The 20,153-nt window shown below is 39.4% G+C and overlaps 1 protein-coding gene across 2 annotated transcripts in view; it reads right to left on the bottom strand.

Moving 5' to 3' along the window:
• AFF4 (AF4/FMR2 family member 4) overlaps nucleotides 1–20,153 on the bottom strand; it is a 59,618-nt gene that overhangs the window by 22,070 nt on the left and 17,395 nt on the right. For both annotated transcript variants that reach the window (XM_015429201.1, XM_015429193.1), the window contains 6 exons: nucleotides 11,047–11,173; nucleotides 5,954–6,754; nucleotides 4,855–4,899; nucleotides 4,389–4,475; nucleotides 2,157–2,193; nucleotides 404–452 (listed from right to left, as the gene is read on the bottom strand). In XM_015429201.1, the coding sequence (XP_015284687.1) occupies nucleotides 404–452; nucleotides 2,157–2,193; nucleotides 4,389–4,475; nucleotides 4,855–4,899; nucleotides 5,954–6,754; nucleotides 11,047–11,169 (1,142 nt within the window). In that variant the 5' untranslated portion in view covers nucleotides 11,170–11,173. The remainder of the gene's footprint in view (nucleotides 1–403; nucleotides 453–2,156; nucleotides 2,194–4,388; nucleotides 4,476–4,854; nucleotides 4,900–5,953; nucleotides 6,755–11,046; nucleotides 11,174–20,153) is intronic.

A 20,153-nucleotide genomic window follows, 5' to 3' on the forward strand; every position in this document is an offset into this window, starting at 1 on the left:
CGACTCCAAAATGGAGAAAAACCCATCAATCAATTCTGGAAATACATAGGTAATGGGGAAACCCAGAATTGTAGTTGTGTTTGGGTTTGGGTTTGAAGATCAGCTTTAAAAACTGTTCATGAGACCATCTCAGACCTACACATTAATTAATGCACCAGTAACAGTCTCTGGTTCTAGGCTCAGATATTAATGTGAATTACAGTTCCATCATAATCATGCACTGAGGGGAGGGAATTAGAAATCAAGTGATATGCTAAGCGACCTGCATTCTTTGTAATAGTTACACCTCTGGAGGTATAACTCTAGAACCTCCAGGAGGACCATTTTCGTATCATGAACACTTTTTTATTATCTTTGTAAACACTGCAAAAGGAACTGAAATTCCTGTATAAAGAACACTTACGATTTAGACTGATGGCTATTAGATGCTTTTGAAGAAGGATTGTATCTTTCTGAAGGAAAAAAGAAAATAAGTGCTTGAAGTCTAATTATACAACATGTAGAATAAAAAAAATACCTGGCGAAAACAATGGGTCGGACAGGGACTACATTGTCAGACACAGTGCAAGCCGGTGTTATCTACCACTGTCCTGTCAATGCACCTGAGTCCTGATGCCATAGCCTTTTCTTTATTCCTGACTCAACACCCCAAGCAGTACAATTCAGCATTGTTGAATCACCAATTAATTATGCACTAGATCTACTACTACAGTTCTCTTCTTTAATAACTAGGATACGGTTAATCAGGTTTCTTTTAACATGAATGGAAGAGCTAGCAGTAAAAGAAGACCAAAATAATCTACACAATACACAGTCTACAAAATGGTGCAATGGTGACGTCTTGTTTATTTTAAAAGCATAGATGAATTCTACACTTAAGAGAAGCTGTTGCAGACAAAATACTTTTTATCTCATTCAATGCCATGCATCCAGTAGTACTAGAAACTTCACAGCAGCCTCATTATCACCTCAGCAGCTATCTAAGCAAGGAGCCAGTTGTTCTCCAAGACAAGAAGTAACATGCAGCTCTACAAACATGCCTCATTCTTGCAAGCTGGCTAGAATGTATCAGGAATGATTTTTTAAAAAATCAGTACTAAAATCAACAGAACTTGTTTTGAATTCTATTTCTTTCTCAGCTGGAGTTATGTTAACACTTTTTGTTCTGTTAAAAGATGCACTGGGTAGATTGTAGATACTGTGGGTCTGACAAATTATGAAGAAACTGGAAAATGCTAGTAATTCACTAGGCACCACAGCTATTATGTTGCTATCAGCAACTGTATTACCATTCCCAAAAGGGCTCTAAGTGGATGTGAACAACTGTCATTAGACCATGCCAACACAGTGGTGGTGGGAGGCGGTTGTTGCTAGCAGCAGACTGTACGCTAGGCCCTAAGCGGGTGCACAAAAAATGCTGTTGGATGCTGTTTTGTCCTTCTAAAAGGCACAGAAGGGGGAAACCAGATCACCGGTTGCCACCATGCCACAGGACCAATCAGGACTGGGTCCTCGCAACAATTTTTAAACAGCTAAATTTCCCTCTAAAATGGCATCAACAGCCATGGGTTGGAGCTGTGTCCGCTGTGACATGTACTTTGGCTTACAGTTATCTGGCTTAAAGAAGGTATATTCCAATGCTATAAATTAAATGGAGTAGTCAGCTTCATGCAGGGTTTCAAAGAACCAACAACAGTCTCTGTATAAAGACGGGAAGTATTTTGAGGACAGATAAGAATGAGCAGTGCCTGCTTTCAATTATATCCTAGTAAGTGATATATAAATAGATTATAAGTAGTGCAACAGTTTTGCGGCTTATTCTTCTTACCTACAGATATTAATTCATTCTCCATGTATGTTAAAGAGCTAATATAAATTTATAAAACAATAATATAAAGACAGCAACCACTAAGAAGTTTTAGAAGTACTCTTCAATAAGCGATTTCTTAGCAATTTGCATAAAAACTTGTACTAATCAAAAAACCAAAAACAAGATAGAGATTAGGGTCTTTAACTGGCCAAGGATCAGCATCAAAGAATATCACTAGTAAACATTTATTCAGATGGATAAAGCCTCATATAACAAAACTATTCTGAATGAAAATCCTAAAACAGCAATAGATTATAAAAAGAATTTACATAAACAACTAACTTACTTTGTTCTCCAGTGCCAAAATTAGACTGCTGAGTTTCCTGGAAAAATACCAAAAGTTACTTGTCTCTTAAAGGTAAAAAAAAGTATTAGGAGAATAAAACTTCAGGCATGTTTGCCTTTGATTATTTAATTTTATTGAAGTCTATAGCTGGAAAGCTGCAAAAATGCAACAGCTACTTTTTAAATATTTGATTCAAGCCTATCTGAATCTATTCCAAAATTAAGAGGATCTGTAAACTTAAACAGTTTACAGTTTACAGTTTAATTTTTTTTTCTTATGGCCTTGTTTCAGATTTCACTTTCCTGGTTCCAAATAATTTTAAGAATGGTTTCATTGATTGTTTATTAGCTGTCTCAGAAACCATATAACTAGGAAGCAGAGGATACATATCAGAAATAAATCACTGTCAATCACTCCACATCAAGAGGCACATGGAACTAGGTTTTATAAAGGATTAAGCACACATTCATATATAAATAAATACAGTTGCATAAGTTCAGTCACTTCATGAAAAATGAAAAAGGGGCACTGTTAAAAACTAGGGGCGAAAGATCAAGATGGGTAGCCATGTTAGTCTGTCTGTGGTAGTAGAAAAGAGTAAGAGTTGAGAGAAAAGGTTTAGAATGAAAACTATAAACAATCCAATGTATGTTAATATGTATAGAAAGTCCCTTAAGTATTCAACTTATTGTAAACAAGAAGAACCAAATTAAAGTTGCTTTGCAATTATGTCCAGAAAGTTACTAGCCCACAAAAGTCTGCCCTGCCTTCTAATACATTAGCCAATTATAGGACATGAACCTTGATGGGATGCATGTGTGCACACAATAAGCATACAAACTATAAATACTTCCCAGCTTGGAGGCAATTCTTACTTACCACAAGTAAGCAGCTACTGACAAGCCTGACCAGCCAACAGTTAGAGTTCAACTCATGCTTAATTATGTAGAACTATGAACACAAAACTTTCTTATGCACTTATTAAGATGGAGTTAAAGGACTAACACAAAATAATAAAACTGAGCCACTGTAACTAGTAACCAGGTATGATTATTTTGTGAAACTCACTGCCACTCGAACTTTATGCAGCTTTATTAAAATTAAGAAAACTGAGTCCATAATGGGGGGGGGGTAGGAGAAATGGGACAAATGGACAACATATATAACACATTTATGAAACTGACATAAATTTTTGCCCAAAGTAATACAAAAAAGGGCCAAGAAAAGTGCAAAGCTATCATTTGTTCTCTTGGGAAGAAGTTAGAGCTGGATCCAGACAACAATTTCCACTAACAGAAGGCACTACCTTTAGCAAAACAAAACTTCCCTGTCTCCTACTGCAGCTCACTGATCTCCCCGAAATGCCAATCCTGTAGGACAGGAGGAGACACCCAGAAACAACATGAGGGGCAAACAGGAGGTTTGTAGCAGGGAGACAGGAAATCAGCACAAATTAATATCTTGTTCTCTCTGAGCAAGTCATCAAAAACTTTTTGGAAAAACCAAAAAATGGGTTGTATCAACAAAATTAATGCTTTTGCACCCAATAAAATCACTATTAAATTAAACATCTACTATGATATGGGAATCTGAACTAAATGGAAATGGAAATAGAATTCTCCTCAGCAAAGCGATTTTAATGTAATTGCACATTACAGATATGCTACACTGCTAGTAATTTTAAACATCTATACACTGCAAGCCTACAAAGAAGATCCAGTAAGTTATCCCTGTGCTAAGCAGAAGACAGCGTATACCTCGGGGGGGGGAAATAACAATCAGCTCAGCCACCCGCTCATTCTAAATTGCTGTTTATAAATCTCACAAAGCAACTCCTGCTCATTCATTGTTGGACTGGCTGCACAAGATTTTAAGATGTTTAAGAGAACACAAGGTCCTAAGTACGGAAACAGCAAAGCTGAAGCTTCCTGACAGGAAGAAAATTTGAACAATTTATGACCTCATGTTCTCAATGCAAGAAGTAATTCCACATTTTTGTAAAAATAATTTTTTGGGGGACTGACCAGCCATCAAAGAGCAGGGCAAGAATTCAAGTTCACAATAAAAGTAAACAGGATTGAGGGGCGAGCTAGAACAGACTTTAGAAACACAAAAGAAGTTAATGCCAATACAAACAAAAATAGTACAATTCTGAAATTATGAAAGTTGTGGTAATACATTATCATTAAACTCTCAGCTACAGTTTTAACATTGACTGTGCTGTCTACTGACCTTGGTTGGGAATGGAAATTTTGAAGGTTCAGTTTTGCAAGGCGTGTGAATAGCTGTCAATGGAGGTGGCCAAATATGGGTCATCTCCTATGGTCACACAAAGCCGAAAACAATTATACACCTAACAGGCAGACTTCATATTTGAATATACTCAATAAGAAAGCTGTCTGTGATCTCACTCACCATCACTGTTAGCTGAGAGAATTAAAACTAATAATTATCAGCATACTAAGTTTTATAAACAGCAAACTATAAATTCTTTAAATTCAATCCACAAGCAAAACAGAAGAATGAAAAGCCATCAAGTTGCTATGTTAACAAAGCTAAAACTTTGAAATGATGTTCTTAAATATTTATAAAATGTTAAGAGTTTGACAGTGCATGGTCAAATTATTTTGAATCAACTATGTCACCACCACCCTACGCACTTACTAAGAAATTACTGGGAGACAGAAAAACAACTTACTTTCAGAATTTCATCCACACTGCTCATGTCACCAGATGCTGATGCCTATAAATCAAGGTTCAGAATTAGCTGTTTTATTTGCACTGTCATGCTGGTTTGAGGTTCAAATTCAGGATTTTCCATCTAAAGCTAGTGCCCAAAGACACTGTATTAAGGTACAAGGAGCAGAATGACTTACAGTGGAATCTTAAGAACATTCTTCCAGGAGTAAGCCCCATTGATCTGAGTAGGACTCAGTAGACTTACTTTGGATTGCTCCCTTAGAAACACAAAGAAACCATGGTACACTATTGCACTGAAACTTTTCAGCTCCACCCTTCTAGCAGTAGTCCCTGGTAATTCACTCCAATAAACCTCTCTACACAGTGAGCAGCAAACAGAAGTATTTTTCCATCTGCAGGGCAGTGGATCTGGATCCTGCCCTTAGAGTAACAGCTGTCGTATCACAAAACTATCATAATGAAATATCACAGCATATTTTCAATTACTCTCCATCTGGAGAAATTCGAAGTGTACATACTTTTCTTACAAATGAAACTTGAAACACACTACCCCATTTTAAAATTCTGAAGTTACTGCATTTTTAAAAGATTAATTCTTTCTTTTCAATAATGGAATTCATTGGCTGTCCTTGTATAAAGTGAGACATGATTTTCTATGTTTCTCTTTCTTAAATCATACTACACCACAGATGCAAAATGTGATATCCTGACACATATGGCCCAAGTTCTCACTTGTATACACTGCTTTTTCTTTTTAATTAGCACAGTTTTTGTGTCCAGGAGGCATATGTAATTTTGTGCAAGTGAGGGCTTGTGTGGCCTGATAAGCACTTAGATAACATTTGGTTTTAAAATAATATTAATCATGGCAGACTTGACGATCTTAATACCAAAAACCATGCACATGGGAAACAGTTACACACTGGAGCATTTATTCCATAGTAACATATACTTCCTTACTCCAGAAGGTGATTTCAACAGAAGTCTCCTGTCGGTCCCAACCCACCCACCCCCAGTATATTTTACCTGTGGAATAATTGAAGTTCCGTTTCAGGATACACTGAGCATGTTATGAAACTATTAAAAAGACAACTTACATCAAGAGGCTGAGAGGGAATTTTCAGCTTTGTTAAATGTGCTTTGCTACTAGGTTTCAGTTCATTCATATTGTTGCTGTGAGTCTGGCTACTGTAGTGTTCAGAAGAAAGCTTTGGTTCCATGGACTCCTGACCATCCATGGGCCTTACATAGGCAGTGGGCTTCTGCAACATTGTGTTAGACTTAGACATAAGTGAAGGAGGGAAAGACTGGCTAGAATGCTGGCCACTAGAAAATGAAGGTACACGGGATGGCGAGTCCCAGTTGGCGTCTGGGTCTCGTGGAGATTTAGAACGTTGATGCTCCTTGCTGTGGTGATCATTTCCATGAGATCTGGAATGGCTGGGGTTCACAGAAGAAACAGTAGATGGTTTGCCAGGGCTGGAAGAACGAGACTTTGAGTGTTCTGATCCATGCTGGGTTTTTTTTCGGCTACTGGTGCTCCCACTACCACTATATGAATCACGGTCATGTCTCTGCCCACTACTGCTAGTGCTACTGCCACTGTTGCGCTGGCTGCCATGTCCACTCTGTAAACCTGAAGAACGCTTCTGTGACTGGGAAGAAGTGCTAGGCGCTGGACCTACAGGCGTCCATTTGCTGCTCTGATGAGAGCCAGTACTATGTCTCTGTTCACCAAAAAAATTTTGGGTTGATTTTTCATCTGTTGTTGATGGTACTGTTGGTTTGGGAAACCCAACAAGCTTTTGGAGAGACCGGTCACCTATAAGATCATCCATTTCATCATAGTTTCCAAGCATGCTTTGGATACGGCTAGACAATTTATCTTCTTTGCTGGTCTGTGTAAGTAATAAAAACCACAATGCAAAGGCACATTAAAATACATTAATAAATAAAATATATAAATAAATTATACAACTCAGCTTTAAGGCAGATAAATTTCTGAATGCTAATTATTTACATATTTTTCTAATCACTTAGTTGTTCTTTACTTAACTTAATTCAGCAACCATTGCACTCATCCATAATGGAGATCTATATTGGCTAATTGATGGTTTCATTAGAATTCATGTCACCATTAAAACACTTACAAGAAAATGAAACTGTATAGTTTCATTGATTAACTTGTACCAAAGACTGAGGCTGAATTACAAATTAATCAATGGGCAGTCAACAAAGATTCTGGAACTTAAGGGTGATACTTTCCCCTATATTATTTAACACCTACATGTGTCCCCTTGCCCAGATTGCCCAGAGGCATGGGCTGGGTTGTCACCAGTATGCAGATGACATCCAGCTCTATCTACTGTTGGGTGGCCAGTCTAACTCCAGACCGGAAGATCTGGACCTGGGGCTACAAGCCGTGGTTGGTTGGCTTAGACTGAGCCGATTGAAACGGAATCCAATGAAGACGGAGGTCCTGAGCCTAAGTCGAGGCAGTCCGGAGTTAGGGATACCACTCCTGACCTTCAATGGGGTACCGTTGGTGCCAGCGCCGGAGGATAGGAGTTTGGGAGTACACCTACCTTTTCCTTGCACCATATTTTAACAAAAAGAAACTGAGCCATTTTTCATATAAAGTTAAACCACTATGCCTTGCCTTCTAACAGTAAAAATCTTAGTCATGGAATCCGTCAGTGTCCAGCTGAAACTAATGTCAATTCTTCATTGTGTGAGTCTTATGTAATAATGAAAGCATGTATTTGCTTATGTGTATGCACTGAAATGTATTTTTTATTATTATGATTATAATTAGGGATGGGCACAAACCGGCTGACACAGAGAGTACTCTGTCTTTCTGTGTTATACCTCTGAGGATGCCAGTCACAGCTACTGGTGAAACATCAGGTCCTACAATGCCAAGACCACGGCCATACAAGCCAGAAAATCTACAACAGCTAGTGAACAAAAGTTCATTATGAATTTTGACCAGTTTGTGGTTTGTGAGGTGAACTTAAGAACAGCCACATACTTCCATGAATTTTGATGCAGTTCATGGCAGTTGGTGAAGAGAAAAAAGCAGGAGTTTACCCCTGCTTTCTGCTCTTCACAAAAAGCAGATGTTTGGAAACCCCTGCTTTCTGCTCCCCACGAAAAGCTGCAGGGAGAAGAAAGTAGTGTTTAAATGGCTTGGAGCCACTTAAACTAAACAGCTCAGCAGTGGTCCCTGCTGCTCAGCTGTTAGGAAACCCCTGCTTTCTGCTGCCTGCGAAAAGCCAGAGGGAGCAGAAAGCAAGTGTTTAAACTTTAAATGGCTCATGAACCAATGCGAAACAGTGTATCAGTTTGTGGTTCAGTCATGAACCAAACAGCAAAAATGTGATTCGTGCCCATCCCTAATTATAATGCCAAATATTCCATATTACACTCATGATACTATTTTATAGCAATAATGTGTTGCTTATTAAATTTTTTAACATGCTCAAACCTAGATGAAGTAAAGTCTTCTCTTTTGATGTCACAATTTTAAAAACTACAAGCAGTAGCTATGTCTTACATAGCTATGTCTTACATAGCTATAGCATTTTATATTCAAGAAACAATAAAAACTGATTATATTCATCATTCCAGTAATGTACAAGTAAGGATAAATTTTCTTTTAAAAAAACAACCAGACTGAATCTCTGTCTTTGCTGAATAAAAAGGCCAAGTGACAGTCTGACACACTCAGGACACTCTGTCTGAATACACATGTGGCCCACTGGGATAGATTACAGTAATAGGCCCAGGGATCCCAGGTTCTAGATCCCCACTCGACCATAAAGCTCACCGACTTAAGTCAGTCATATTACTGTAATGAGGCTAAAGTGGGGAAGATGGATAACCATATCTACCACCCTGTGCCCCTTCAATGCATATCAGGACATGATGGAATAATAGTAATAGCAGTGTATTTCCACAGATACTCAAGATTCCTGTGTTAAAATCTTTAAGCCATGTCATGTTCACTTTCAGAGTCCCGGGATTAAAATGAAAAAAAGGCTGCTTTCTGCCACGCTACATTTTATTCACTTCGAAGACTCTGAAGGTCTGCATATCAGAAGCAACGGTGTGAGAACTTCTGCCTTCGAATACACATTAGAGCCTTAAAATAGCAAAGGCCTAATACCAAAATGAAACTTAAAGTATCATTCAAAGAAAGAAACACAGCAATTTCTTACATTGTAGGTACCCTAATGCTCATAGAAGAGTTTATTCTTTGAAAACTATTTAAGTTCCAAGAAACTGTTATACATATGTAGTCCTGTCTAATTTGGATGTTTGTGGGTAGTTTTTGACTTTACTCCTCTTAGTCTGACACTTCATCTACCTCTTTCCATCTTATCTTGTACTTCTTCAGTTTTCAAAACACAAGACTGAAAAAGGAGTTGATTTTTTAAAATCCTTTTGTCTAGCTTCTGCATTCCCCTTCATCTCCTTTGATTACTTTCAAAAGGTTGAGTGAAGCAAATAAAATTCAAGAATTATTCTTTCCAGTGACTGTTTACTGAAATAACATCATTTCTCATTGGACAGAGAAAAAAAGGAAAGCCAGCCCTAAATTGTTTTGACCTTCATCAATAGGGCACATCTGCAAGCTGTGTTTGGACAAATGCTAGGACAGTTGTTCCAAATATCTGACACAGCCTTTTAAAAGGGGCAAAGAGGAAGGATCCTAGATGGGAAGTCACCTCGGTGCATTCTCTTTCCTTTTCTCTCCCATGGATGCACCTCTTTCCCCCACCTTACCAAAACTCAGAAGAACAGAGATGTAAGTGAGCCATTACAATGGAAAATCTCATTTTGTGGCCATCTAGGTGGCCATCTAGGTGGCCATCTGGGGCTTTAGGTCCCCACTGGACTGCTGGGGTACAGTACGAGCTGGCAAACGACAAAGCTGAGAATGGTGCAGGTGATTTGTATCATAGCATAGCTAAAATGAATACGTACATAGGTTCATTTTAGCCACGCTGCTAGTAAAAGTAAAAAGTTTATCAATCCATCCTAAAACATTCAGTCTGTCCCTTATACATAACTGGTCGTCATGCCTATTAATACATGTCCCAAAATAATTGTTTCATGCTTTGTAGTATAGAAAGTTCAGAACAATTAGCTGTCTAAGTACTGTACTATGAAGCACATACAAAAGGGGGGGGGGAGTATCCAAGGTGGAACAGTACCTATGGTGTCAGTGGGATAAGAGTGAGATATAAAACAGATGCATAAATGCATAAATCCAAGTTAAATCTCCGATTCTATGGTACTCAAGATGCATCTTTAGTGAATGAAACAGGCAAGATGGTTCCAAGTTGCATAATCTTCGGTCCCTGACCTTTGAACTGTCTGATACCAGAAACAGAGGAGTCTGTACTTTAAAAATCCCAGGTCCAACCATTTTCTGTAACCCAGTCTGCTGACTGCTTATAGCTTGGTTTCAATTTTACTTATGACTACTACAATTAGACAATGCAGGATTTCATTATCAATCACAATACGTCTTAAAAAAAAAAAAAAGGAACCAGACACTACAATGTCAAGCCCTAACAATTACCTGTCTTCTATGGAATACAAACTCCATGAAATGAGAAATGTTATATCTTGAATCACTCTTTTGCCACAAAGCAAAACCTCAGTATAACAATAATCTCTGCAAATAAATTTCTATTCAGAGTTATTGTTCTATACGAACACTCTGCATATATACTGTTAGTAGCTAACCAGTTTCACGTGCAGATTATATGGGTATTAGGGTACTACTTACAGAAAATAGAACTTCAATATTTTCTTTTTTAAAAGAGTGTTGATTTGATGAATCCAAAACCTGTATTAATCCCACAACAGTCATAAAATTCTAGCAAATCTTTTATCTCCAGTTATGTTAAAAACACTTCAAACCATATAATAACATTTCTGACATCATCAAGAGTAAAAAATCTTAACCCCTCTCACTCTCAAGCCACTTACGAACACCACGTTACATTAGAGAACTGTTATTCATATAAAGGCTTGGAAGTCTTCTGTAAAACATTTTCCAGAAAACATTAAGAAAATTTTCTTAAATGCAAACCTGCTAGAGACAAATCTTTTAAAAATCCTTAAACCATTTTTTAATCTGACATAAAAACTCATTTGAAAAACCACATGTACTTACAACTTTGTATGGTTCAGCAAAGAGAGGAGAGTTAGGTGGAAAGGCTTCTTCACCCTGTTGAATTTCTTGATTACGTCTCTCTCTCTCTTTAATACGCAGCGCATTCCGGTCTTCACGGTTCATGTTGCTATGATCAAAAATAATTTGATTACATAAAATGAGATACCATGAAGGTAAGCTACAAATATTTCCCCCCTAGACACTATACAAAGCCTCTTAAGAATCCCACCTTCCCTTTAAAGACACTCTAATGAGCTTTCTGGTGCCTGTATACGAAAGCTTTCTGGTACACTGGTGCCTGTATACGAAAAGCTAGATGCCATTTACAACACTGGTAATACTTACACAAGTACTTCAAACATTCTCCTAGATCATTTACCTGCATATTTGGAACAAGCTGATAGAAAATATAACTAAGACGCATTCTTCATAATTAAAAACATCAAATTCTGCCTTCTCCTGGCACCAGTTATCACATTCAGACTACATCCTACTTCAAACATTCGCCTAGATAATTTTACCTGCATACACTAAAGAATACACAATGATCTCTAAAATAACCATCACAGAGAAAATCTGAATTGTTTTCAATGTGCTTGCTAAAGCATTCTTGCGAAATACTTATTCTCAATAAAATGCTTTTTTCAACCATTTGTCAGCTACGCTGCCATTAGGTTTATGGGTTCCAGTTCACTCGCTTGACCTGCGTACCAGCCAGGCCCGCATTCCATTCCCCTTGGCGCCTCTGCTCCTTATCTCTGACCTTGTAGCTTGCTCCCTCATGTAGTGTCTTCCCATATTTCAACCGTGGGACCACTTTCGCTTCTTCGCCAACCCACCAACGGGAGAGTGCCTAATTGGCCTGTCGATGGGGGGCCCCTTTTGAGTATACTATATCTAACCCTGTAGGCTTAATATTAGTTATACTTAACAGTGAATATGTTTATGTTACCATAGTTCTCACAATAAAGTAAAACCTTCTTGGAAGTGTGTGCTAAGTGATTGACTGTGGGTCCTGACACCATTTTTCAACCATTTCAAATACTTATTCTCAATAAAATACTTTTTTCAATAATTAATTTCTCTAAAATATAATTTTATCATCCGGTACGTAGATGATACCTTTATCATTTGGAGCCATCAAGAAGTACAATTGATGGAGTTTTTAGACCACCTCAGCAACATCCACCTGAACATACAATTCACCATGGAAAAAGAATTTGAAGGTAAACTCCTATTTCTAGGTATGGTCATCTGCAAAGCTAACCTTCAATTAGATCACAAGGTCTGCAGAAAACCAGCTCACACAGATCATTATTTACACATAAAACTCCAATCACCACCCTGGGCAAAAAAGAGGCATAATCTAAACATTAGCAGACCACACAAGACAGACATGTGAACCGCACTCTCTAAATGATGAACTAAATCATCTAAACCACTCACTTCAAGCAAATGGCTACTCCAAGAATGAAATCAGAAGAGCAATTAAACCAAAGGTAAAACAAACAAGTGAGGAAAAACAGTCTCCCACAGGAAAAGTGTTTTTGCCATGTATCAAAGGAATCGCTGATCAGATGGGAAAACGTATGAAAAAACACAACCTACAAACAGTATTCAGACCCACCAGAATAATACAACAGATGCTACGATTGGCAAAAGACAGAAGAGACCCCCTCACGTCTGCAGGAGTATACCGCATCCCATGCAGTTGTGGACAGGTTTACATCGGGACCACACAGCGTAGCATTCAGACAAGAATAAAAGAACATAAAAGACACTGCAGACTGGGCCAGCCTGAAAAATTAGCAGTGGCTGAACAACACATTCAATTACCATGTCGGATTACACAGGGAAGCCACTGAAATTCATAAACATAAACCCAATTTCAACAGGAAAAAAGAGAGTTTAAAAATAAATAGGGCATGGTTTCCTGTCCTGAAAAACACAAAATGCTCTAGATCTTACAATAGCACTACAGATAAGATTAGAATTTCAACAGCCAATCCATATGCAAAAGAACCTGGGGAACTCCTACAAGATAATGACTCAGCCCTACCCTAGTTCCTGAGTAGATATAAATTACCTGCCTACCATTTTTCTTCTCACCTTGACACAGAGAGTACTCCATCTTTCTGTGTTATACGTCTGAGGATGCCAATTACAGCTGCTGGCGAAACGTCAGGTCCTACAATGCCAAGACCACAGCCATACAGCCCAGAAAATCTACAACAACTAATGAACTCCGGCCATGAAAGCCTTTGACAACATAGTTCTTTTTCCTTTGATACAGCAAGTATTGAAAACCTTAGTGCAGGGCTGTCAAACATGTGGATCTGGCCCCTGCCGGGCTGGTATCTGGACCATGATCAACTGGCTCTCTCCTGCTTCCTATTCCTGGTTGCTACGGCTGCTGCATTGCCAAGCCTCTCTTCCTCCTTTAGGGAGGAAGTGAGGAGCAAGGAAAAAGAGAGCACACACGTGCGCACCAGAAAAAAAAGCTCCTTTTGCTTCTCCTGTGCCTATCTGGGATTTTATTTTCTTTCAAAAAGACCCTGATTAGGTATTACAACACTTGGATTGGATTTCATGGTTTAATGACTGGAAGTAGATGGCTAAGTATTTAAAAATACATTTATGGTTCCATATATTCCAGTTCAACAGTAGTCTCCCTCTCTCCCCTCCCACCTCACTGGCTGTCTTTCTTCACATTAACCCCCCACACACACACACACACTGCCTTTTAAACTTTTTATTATTATCATTAGCAGTGAGTAGATTTTGTCTAGTCTGGAAGCAACACATTATTTCACTTGGAGAGGTCCCCCTTTCCAGTTCTAAAACTGGAAAAAATATATAGAAGAAATCTAACAGCACAGCTTGCAATCTTTATTAGTGGAAGAGAGCATGAGTCCAGAAGCACCTTAATGACTAACAAAATTTGTGGCAGGGCATGAGTTTTTATAAGTCACTGCTCACTTCTTCAGATACAGCTAGAATGTGAATCTATCTGTACTTCTATCTTGGAGAGTGACGTGATTTCAGATGCCAAATAACAATAGCGGTCATTAGTAATGAGAGAAGAAACCTAGGTCTTAGTTCAGCCCAGGAGGATGCACTGAGCTTCATTATCAGTTGCAATTCAGCAGTCTCTCTTTCTAATCTCACTTTATGGTATTATATATGTTTTAATTTGCCTTGGTGGCCCTTATGAGAGCAAAAAGGCAGGGTAGAAATTTTCTAAAAGAAACAGGTAAGCAAATATATTGTCAGCCCCTAATAAGAACAAAGAGGATGGCATCTGGCATCTCTACAACATTCCCTTGCCTTACACAGAGATGGGGTCTTTAAAGTGTAATGTCCAAATAAAAAAAGTAATTGTACTTTCTTGAACTTTGCAGAGAGGAGAATATGTATTTTGACTAGTTGGAATTTGCCAACTGCTACTAACAACTGCTTGATAACAGAAAATAAAGGGCTCCTTCACAAAATGCATGTGACAAACGACTTAGAATAAAGTATTTCTCCATGCCACATGCTGATCCTTTTGTAAGCTGGACAGAGAGCTCTCCAATGTTCAACTCTTAACTGTATCTTATTCAAGACATGTAACTATCTGCTATTGGTTCAAAAAATCCAATTGTACACAAGGGATGTGCATTTGGGTCTAACTGAGCCAAAAATCTACCCCAAAAATACCTTACTGGTATTCTTCATGTAGATTTCGGCATCCCAAATGTATCTGGGATTTCTTGGGGAACCAAAAAAAGATTTCCCCCCAAATCCCGGATATATTTGGGAATTACCCGGCAAATCTGAAAACAGCAGAGAGGCCAGAGAAGACTGTTCTGCCCCCTCAGCTGTTTGCTGAGCCTCTTTGCCGTCCCTTTAAAGTTTAAAAGTATTGCAGAAGACAGCTATGCTGATGGGGAGCAGACTGTTCCTGCCGGCATGGCTTGGGGCTGGCTTCTCGTGTAGCCCAGTTTAAACCAGGCTGCAGAAGAAGCCAGCCCCAGGATCTGCTGTGCAGCCAGGAAGCCAGAATCTTCTGTGCCACATGGAGCAATGTGCTCCATGCGGCACACCAGCTCCTGGGGCTCACTTCTCCTACAGTCAGGTTTAAACTGAACTGCAGAAGAAGTGAGCCCAGCCAGGATCTTTTATGCTGCCGGGATCAATGTTTTCCATGCGGCACAGCAACTCCTGGGCTCGCTTCTCCTGCAACCTGGTTTAAACCAGACTGCAGGAGAAGTGAGTCCAACCAGGATCGGCTGTGCCCATGGGGAGTAGATTGTTCCCTGGCAGCTCAGCTTTGTGCTGGCTTTAAAAAATAATAAGAATCAGTATTTTTCTTCTTGGGTTTATTGGACCCCTCAAAATTCAAGATTTCTGAAAAATCCCAGATCCGAATACCATACTAGAATTGGGATCCAGGATTTTTCTGAAACCCTTAAATTTTTTGGGTCTAATAGACCCGAATCAGAAAATACCAGTTAAATTTTTTTTGCACACCCCTATTGTACACAGGGGGCCACGGTTGCTCAGAGGTTAAGATGCTGAGCTGCAGACTCCCGTCTCTGGCCCTAGATCCTGCCAACCTAGCAGTTCAAAAGCAAGAAATTGCAAGTAGATAAATAGGTACCGCTTCAGTGGGAAGGTAACAGCGTTCCAAGTGCCTTGGCATTTAGTCATGCTGGCCAGATGACCATGGAAACGTCTTTGGACAATGCTGGCTCTTCGGCTTGGAAATGGAGATGAGCACTAGAGTCGGATTCGACTAGCTTTCGAGCAAGGGAAACCTTTACCTTTACTATTGTACACATAGCCTAGAACAAAATTACAAGCAACTTTCAAATCAGAGACTGCCACCAAAATGGTAACAGAATTCGGGGCTTCCGATAAACCACCTAAAAACTACCTACATGTTACTATGCATACTCAACAGGAAGTGGGAGAAAATTCACTCACTCCAACATTGGCCTTCAGTGTTCCTATCAAATACATTTTTACTTGAAACAAACCCAGAAGACAGACTTAGCGGGTTTTATTAACACTTGAGCAGACTAAATGACAATGGTTATTCACAAAACTAGAGGGTTTATGATAGAATCAAACTCTAAGCTGTAATTATTTTTAAAAACCAACATGAGAGGCACTTTTCAAAGCCTAAGCTTGTCTTCAGGCAGTGAAGTGTGCTTAGAAATAGAAGTATAATTAAAATGACAATCAAGTGAGGTCACAACTAAGCATTAAAAATGACATTAAATTTATCTTCACCCCACCATCATCTAAATTCAAAAGGTTTTTTTTGGTTTTTTTACAAATGAAACCTTAACTTGATTTTTTAAAATGGAAACTGTCCTTCATTGGTTGAATAATTCTTAGTGAGGGGAATTTAAAATCAGATACTTTTTTTAAAACAATCCCTTGAAAACTAAACAGATTAGTTTCAAGCAGTAATAACAAAAGATTTTCACACTGGTTAATGCTAAAGAGATCATTTCTTAACAGGAACGCATGAAACTACCATACACTGAGTTAGACCATTACTCTATCAAAATCAGTGCTGTCTACTCTGGCAGGCAGCAGGTTCTCAGACTGAGGTCTTTCACACCACCTACTGCTTCATCCTGTTAGTTTGAGATGCTGAGGATTGAACCCTGGACCATCTGCATACAAAGCACATATTCTATCACTGAGCCATAACCCCTCTACAACAAGAATGAACAGGCAAAAGGAAACTCAGTAGGAAGCTGGGTGGACACAACACAAGGGAATTTAAAGGTAGAGACGGAGCCAAGAGGACCAAGAAAGTAACAGGGAGAACCTAGGGTTGCCAGGTCATTTCGTCACGCCAGCAAAGGAGAGACTTTCCAGGAGTGGAGGCGGAACACCACGATGAGCTGACATCACACCACCATGTCGGCGATGTCACACAAGGACGCTCTGGTTTTGGAGCAAAACTCTATGGTAAAATTGCCTTCAAACCATTGAGTTTTGCCCCAAAACCAGAGTGTCACCATATGATGTTGCTGACGAGATGATGTCACTTCCATGTGACATCATCACATTGCATCTGGGGAGCAGCCCCAAAAATTGGGGGATCCCCGCCCCCAACTGGGGAATGGCATCCTTAGAACCCCATCTTTTTATCTCACTCTATCTCCACCAGCCTTTGCCCTCCCTTTATCACCCTCTTTATCTTACTCCTCTTGTGCCTTTGCTGCCACCTTCTCCTCCTCCTCCAGGGCTGACCCAGTGGTGGCATCGTTCTTGCCCTCCTCACTGCCTTTTCCCTTTTCCTTTCTTCCCTGTTGTTTCTCCAGTAACTGCCAGGCTTGTGGGCCTCTGCCTGCCTGGCTTACCTCCATGCCATCTCCTCCCTTTCCTCTGTTATTTCTAGCAAGGAACTTGCAGGAGGAGTAAGTAGAGATCCCACAGACTTCTCCTACTCCTCTGCCATTTTAAGTCTTCTTTCCCAGGCAGTAGAGGGGGAGAAAAGAGAAAGCAGTAGAAACACTGCCATTTCCTTCTTCTCCTGGGCCATCTCTGCCTTCTCTCCTGGGCAAGGGGGAGTACAGCCTAGGAAGGAAGGAACATCAGGTCTCTTTTTCCTTGTTCTTGCGTGCACAAGCACAGACAATGCACCTCTGTTTTGGAGGATTTAAAAAAACCAACTTTAAAATCTTTTGGAAACTGTATGTACCTGGCTCCATTCTCTAGGATTTTTGAGCCAAACCTGGGCAAAGTGCAGAATTACATATATGATAATATCTTCATATGGGAGGGATGGTCAGATAAGACTAGCCCCAACACTTAATATGCTCTGCACCAGGAAGACTGATGAAGGGAAGGTATTTCATAATCAAAGGGCCACAATTGAAGAGGCTCTTGCTCTTCTCATAGTGGAAAGAGACAGGGCCTAACTTTGCGATTAATATTAAAATGGTCTTCAAAATGCATACAGAAGAATGATGATACATGTCTAAACCCAAAAGAGTTGTTTCCAAACTATATTCCTAAATATACCAATCACACTTCCAAAACACTTACACAGAGACTAAAAAAATTCTATACACAGTTGATGTCTATCGAGCTTTTTTTAAAAGCCAGCTTGAAAATGTATTCGCTGCAAATGTATGTTCCTCCTGGTTTGTGCTGTAGTTAGCTGTATGAAGGTAAAAGGGTTTTAAGGTGTCAGATACTTATGTGACTGGAGGTACTGGAAAGAACCAAATGTTAAACATTCAAAGATAAATAATACATTTTTTGTTATCATAGAACTTGTTACTTGATAAGTATTTATAAGATGACAGCACTTGCTAAAGCCTGCTGTTAATTGTTTGAGTATATAACTAACATTTAACATAAGTGAGCCTTATGGTGCAGTACACAAAATAAACTTCGGTGTACAAGTACCAGAGTTGTCGTGTAAGCTTAATTCTCAGAATGCAGAGGTCAGAGTTTCTAGCATTATTCTTGTTAGTTAGTAAATAATATTATCATTAGAAATTTGGGTGTTGTGCTTTTGATAACCTGACCAAAGCACATAAAATATTTAGCTGTATCTTACCACTCCACTCAGGAATGGCTTCTAGTTCTTCTAACGGAATGGTGGCAAGATCTGGAATTTTAACTGGAATTGATAGTCATACTATAGCTACACCTAGTTTCCTTGCTTTTTCTGGATGAAAGGACCATTTGCAGCGAATACAGGAGGAACATACATTCTCTGCTTTTTCACAGAGCTAAGGGTCCCAAGCAATGTTCCCTCTAAGCTGTGGAGTATTGTGAGCAAAAATTCTACTTTGTGAGCTCCTGGCATTAAAGTGGTGAGCGAGCGATTTGGCTATGGCATAAATTACTTTGCTCTGGAGCCCTCCTTCCTGAGCTAAGACAAAAATGTGGGAGCCGGAGGCTAAAAAACTGTGAGCTAGCTCACACTAACTCAGCTTAGAGGGAACACTGGTCCCAAGATCAAACTATCACTGGACTTTGCTATACCATTATATTGCCTCCTACTTACTCTCATAAAAAAGAGTTCTACATCCAGTAACTCCCTTGGCTGTAGCATTGCTGAAACCTTTGCGAAGTACTCAAATCATACAAATACACTGCTGAGTGCCATGTATCATGTCCAGAAGTTGCATACAAACATTTAAACTTTCAATATCAACTGCTTTCAAACTATCTCCTTGAAAAGAAATCACTACCTCAGTGGTTTAAGAGCTTTTGGTCGGATGATTTTAAAAATGCTTCCCCAAGCAAAAGCACAAACAGCTCATCACATTCAGTGCCAATGAACTAGACATGATGCAACCTGAGTCCTGCATGCCAATATCTGACTATGAATGATAAATAATCTCCAGTGCAACTATAAATAACTAGCTCTGACACACCCATCTACAAGAGCTACATTAGACACCTGTGAATACCCTCAAAGGCCGCCTACTGACCAAAGTGACAATAGATATAATTACTGACTGTGCAGAGAATTTCACAAAACATATAGAAATACTATGTAAACACTGAAGTAGTGCTATACCACAAACATAGGTGTCAACAACCCTTTGGAGTCTGTGGGGTAGCCTTGCTGGAGTCCGTGGGATCCGATGGAGTCTGTGGGGCAGCCTTGCAACGGTTTACCTCATTCCTCCACAGTTGAGAACAGAGGGTGGTGCTGGGAGAGACAGTGTCCCCAAGGCACCCGCTAATATGCATTCTCTGCAAGCCCCCCCCCAAGAGGCTTGTAAATTCTGAAATTTTCTCACAATCTGGAATGGATTGAATTATTGTTGATGTATGCACCATGAACTGTTATTGTAGGATTTTAACTTCTAGTTATTTACTGTATGTTCCTTTACTGTATGTTATTTATTGTATGTTCCTTTCCCTATGAAGAAAGGTTAAAGTGCTTGGGGCTCTTTAGCTTGGAGAAATGATGGCTGAGGGGTGACATGATCGAGGTTTATAAGATTATCTATGGGATAGAGCAGGTAGAGAAGGAAGTACTTTTCTCCCTTTCTCACAATATAAGAACTCATGGGCACTCAATGAAATTGCTGAGCAGTTGGGCTAGAACAGATAAAAGGAAGTACTTCTTCACC

Source organism: Gekko japonicus, unplaced genomic scaffold (genome assembly GCF_001447785.1).
Source record: "Gekko japonicus isolate JY-2015 unplaced genomic scaffold, Gekko_japonicus_V1.1 scaffold768, whole genome shotgun sequence".
NCBI classification, from domain to species: domain Eukaryota; kingdom Metazoa; phylum Chordata; class Lepidosauria; order Squamata; family Gekkonidae; genus Gekko; species Gekko japonicus.